Below are 2,645 nucleotides of genomic sequence, written 5' to 3' on the forward strand. Positions count from 1 at the left end.
TGCTCTAGAAATACCACACAGCAAATAGTCCACCTCTAAGCAACAGGTCGGTTGTTTATTGAATTCGTTTATTTAACTTTATGGGTAGTTTGGCAAATAGAAAGCTAGCTAACCGGTGCAGTTAACCCTTTTTGTTGACAGAGAGCTCAGAGGAAACGGCAGATTAGATCCCCCTGAGTTCATCCCCACCCAGGCACCACTAATCCGACGAGTATAAATCCCAAAATGCAATTGACGTGGCAGAGAGATCAGATAAATCTAGTACTTCCGATTGCTCTGATTTGTTGTTGTCTTTTGATCGACGTAACCAGCGCTCAGGAGGCCCAACAACCATGGTACGAGAATCTGCCAGCGGTGGCCATGGACTATAAGGTGTGTGCTGATTTTAAGACTCCTCTAGAGCATCAAATTTCACCGGGAACGTGGTTTCTCTTTCAGGTTCACATAGATGCTGGTAAGGAGGACTGCTACCATCAGTACGTTAAGGCAGGAGCCACCTTCTACGTGTCCTTTAGTGTAAGTTGATAGAATTTGGGATCAATAGCATGTTTCCGATCCAATGGATGGGTTTCCCCTTGAGCAGTCTGTGATATTCTAAAATAAATCAAATCGAATCCATTAATACAGTAATATAATCTATCTAATACAATGAAATTATTCATATAAATTTTTTTTAGGTGGTGCGCGGAGGCGATGGAATGGCTGGTTTCGCCGTCCGCAATCCTGCTGGTGAAGTGGTGAAGCCCTACCAGTGGCAGGCTACTGCGGACTACACGGATCAGGTATCGCCCGGTGGCTACTACTCCGTCTGCATTGACAACCAGTTCTCCCGATTCGCTGGCAAGCTGGTCAACATCTATATCACGGTGGTGAAGTACGATGCATGGGACAAGTACGCCAAGGAGATCGAGCAGCTGCAGCTGAACATGCAAAACTTCACTGTAAGCCAAACTGGTTTTCAGACACACCCAAACATCCATTTACAAATATTCACATTGATCTATTTCTTTAGGCCACCGTTGGCACTGTGGAGCGCAACATCAACGATATGATGGGCTATCAAGCCCACAGTCGTCATCGCGAATCGCGTGATTATGCGTTGCTCCTGGACAACAATGCCTATATTCAAACCTTCTCGATTAGCCAAATTGTGGTCATATTGATCACGTGCTCTGTACAGGCGAGTATAGACATGTTTTTTGCTTTTCCTAAATTAATAACCTAATATTTGCAGGTATTCTTTGTGCGCAAACTATTTGAAGTAAAATCGAGCTCCAAAAGTCGCATCTAAGGCGCAAAGATACTTTTCAAAGACTTCGCAACATGTTTCTAAAATTCCATCCGCATTTCCAAGACATTCATTCTATTCTACCTGCTGAATGAGTTTTTGTAACTTATTTTATCACTGGCTAATTGATCAAGCGCAACTGAGCAGACTTTTTTATAATTGGGACTACTTATGTCATACGAGTTATAGACAGCAAAACTTATTGTGATAAGTGTACATTTGTGTGTTTTGTTTAATTAAAAGATTGAAGATTTTTGTATTTGCTTTGTTTTATTTGGGAAAGAACCTTAAGGATTTATTCGAAGCCATTTGGGTTTGTTAATTTACTAAAAGCTCTACAAGCTTTAAAGTTAAGCTGCTTTGGTAAGCTCACTTAACCGTTAAATTTCATTATCCTGGAAAGGATTTTAAACTTAAAAATATATAATTCAGGTTGTTGTTTTAAGAAACCTGTTTTTCTTTTTATATGGGAGTAAGTTATTTTCAAATTACGACATTGTTGCAAAGACATCTTCTCGTTGCCTAAAACCAATCTTAAATATTAAATACATGCTGTACATGAGCTCATTAGTTTAAATTGAGAGCTGAAGACATTTCGAAGACATTCCACAACTTGGGCTGGCAAATTAATCACCCCGAATGCCGCTTATCGCAAATTATCCTGCCCCATCCATCGCAGGACCTTAAATCATGTCACCAGGCTCACCGCTTATCTAGACGTCATTTAGCACATGTGTGTGTGCTCTGCAGCAGCTGGCATGTTAATTATATCCTTTTTGGCAGGCAGCAGGAGCATCTGGGTATCTTGGCGGGTCTTTTGTGGCCACTGCTGCTCGAAATTAAAATGTTATTATGCGAGGCTTATCTGCGGGCCTTAAAGCCACCGCAAAACTAAGGTCCTAATGGCCTCGCACACCAGCACACGCTCTTTAACTGTTTTAAACGCCATTGTTAAAATATTGCTCATACGCACTTCCGCCCAAAATGGGGTCTTCTCTCTTCGGCAGCACTAATGATGCCCCAAGAACGCGGAGCAAAGGACCCGGCGAAAGGCAGGAGCATCCACAGCCATAGCCACATCCACATCCACATCCCCGATGGCACAGAGTTGGCTCCGCCCACCAGCAGCCGATGACAGCGGCAGATAACAGAGCAGCGGCAAAGTGGGCGGTGGATGGGGTTGTGGTGCGGAGAGCGCGCCTGCGCATTAGCCGCCGCAGAAACGCAGGACGATGGGGTGACACATCCTCGGTGATAGCGCCCAGTTCCCCTGCCACACAGAGCCACCGCTTGTGGGAGGAGTGTGTCGCCATCTTTGAGCGTGGACTGGTGACTGGACGGGATGATCTGGCCGCCA

The 2,645-nt window shown here is 44.3% G+C and overlaps 1 protein-coding gene across 3 annotated transcripts; it reads left to right on the forward strand.

The window, feature by feature from the left end:
* Positions 1-15: 15 nt before the first annotated feature.
* Positions 16-1,546, forward strand: loj (logjam). Of its 3 annotated transcripts, none has more exons than NM_168155.3 (6): positions 16-46; positions 122-372; positions 439-516; positions 678-941; positions 1,013-1,180; positions 1,235-1,546. In NM_168155.3, exons 2-6 carry the CDS (start codon positions 226-228, stop codon positions 1,289-1,291), a joined length of 714 nt encoding a protein of 237 aa, NP_729141.2. In that variant the 5' UTR covers positions 16-46; positions 122-225; the 3' UTR covers positions 1,292-1,546. The 3 variants fall into 3 exon arrangements, with proteins under 3 accessions (NP_729141.2, NP_648027.3, NP_729140.2); NM_139770.4 differs by having other exon boundaries at positions 142-372; NM_168154.3 differs by having other exon boundaries at positions 16-372.
* The last annotated feature ends 1,099 nt before the right edge of the window (positions 1,547-2,645 follow it).

This window comes from Drosophila melanogaster, chromosome 3L, assembly GCF_000001215.4.
Source record: "Drosophila melanogaster chromosome 3L".
Taxonomy (NCBI): domain Eukaryota; kingdom Metazoa; phylum Arthropoda; class Insecta; order Diptera; family Drosophilidae; genus Drosophila; species Drosophila melanogaster.

Coding starts and splice junctions, on each gene's coding strand:
- loj (NM_168154.3), top strand. CDS start 226: ATGCAATTGACGTGGCAGAGAGATCAGATAAATCTAGTACTTCCGATT. Junction 373..438: donor CGGTGGCCATGGACTATAAG/GTGTGTGCTGAT, acceptor TTTCTCTTTCAG/GTTCACATAGATGCTGGTAA. Junction 942..1,012: donor TGAACATGCAAAACTTCACT/GTAAGCCAAACT, acceptor CTATTTCTTTAG/GCCACCGTTGGCACTGTGGA.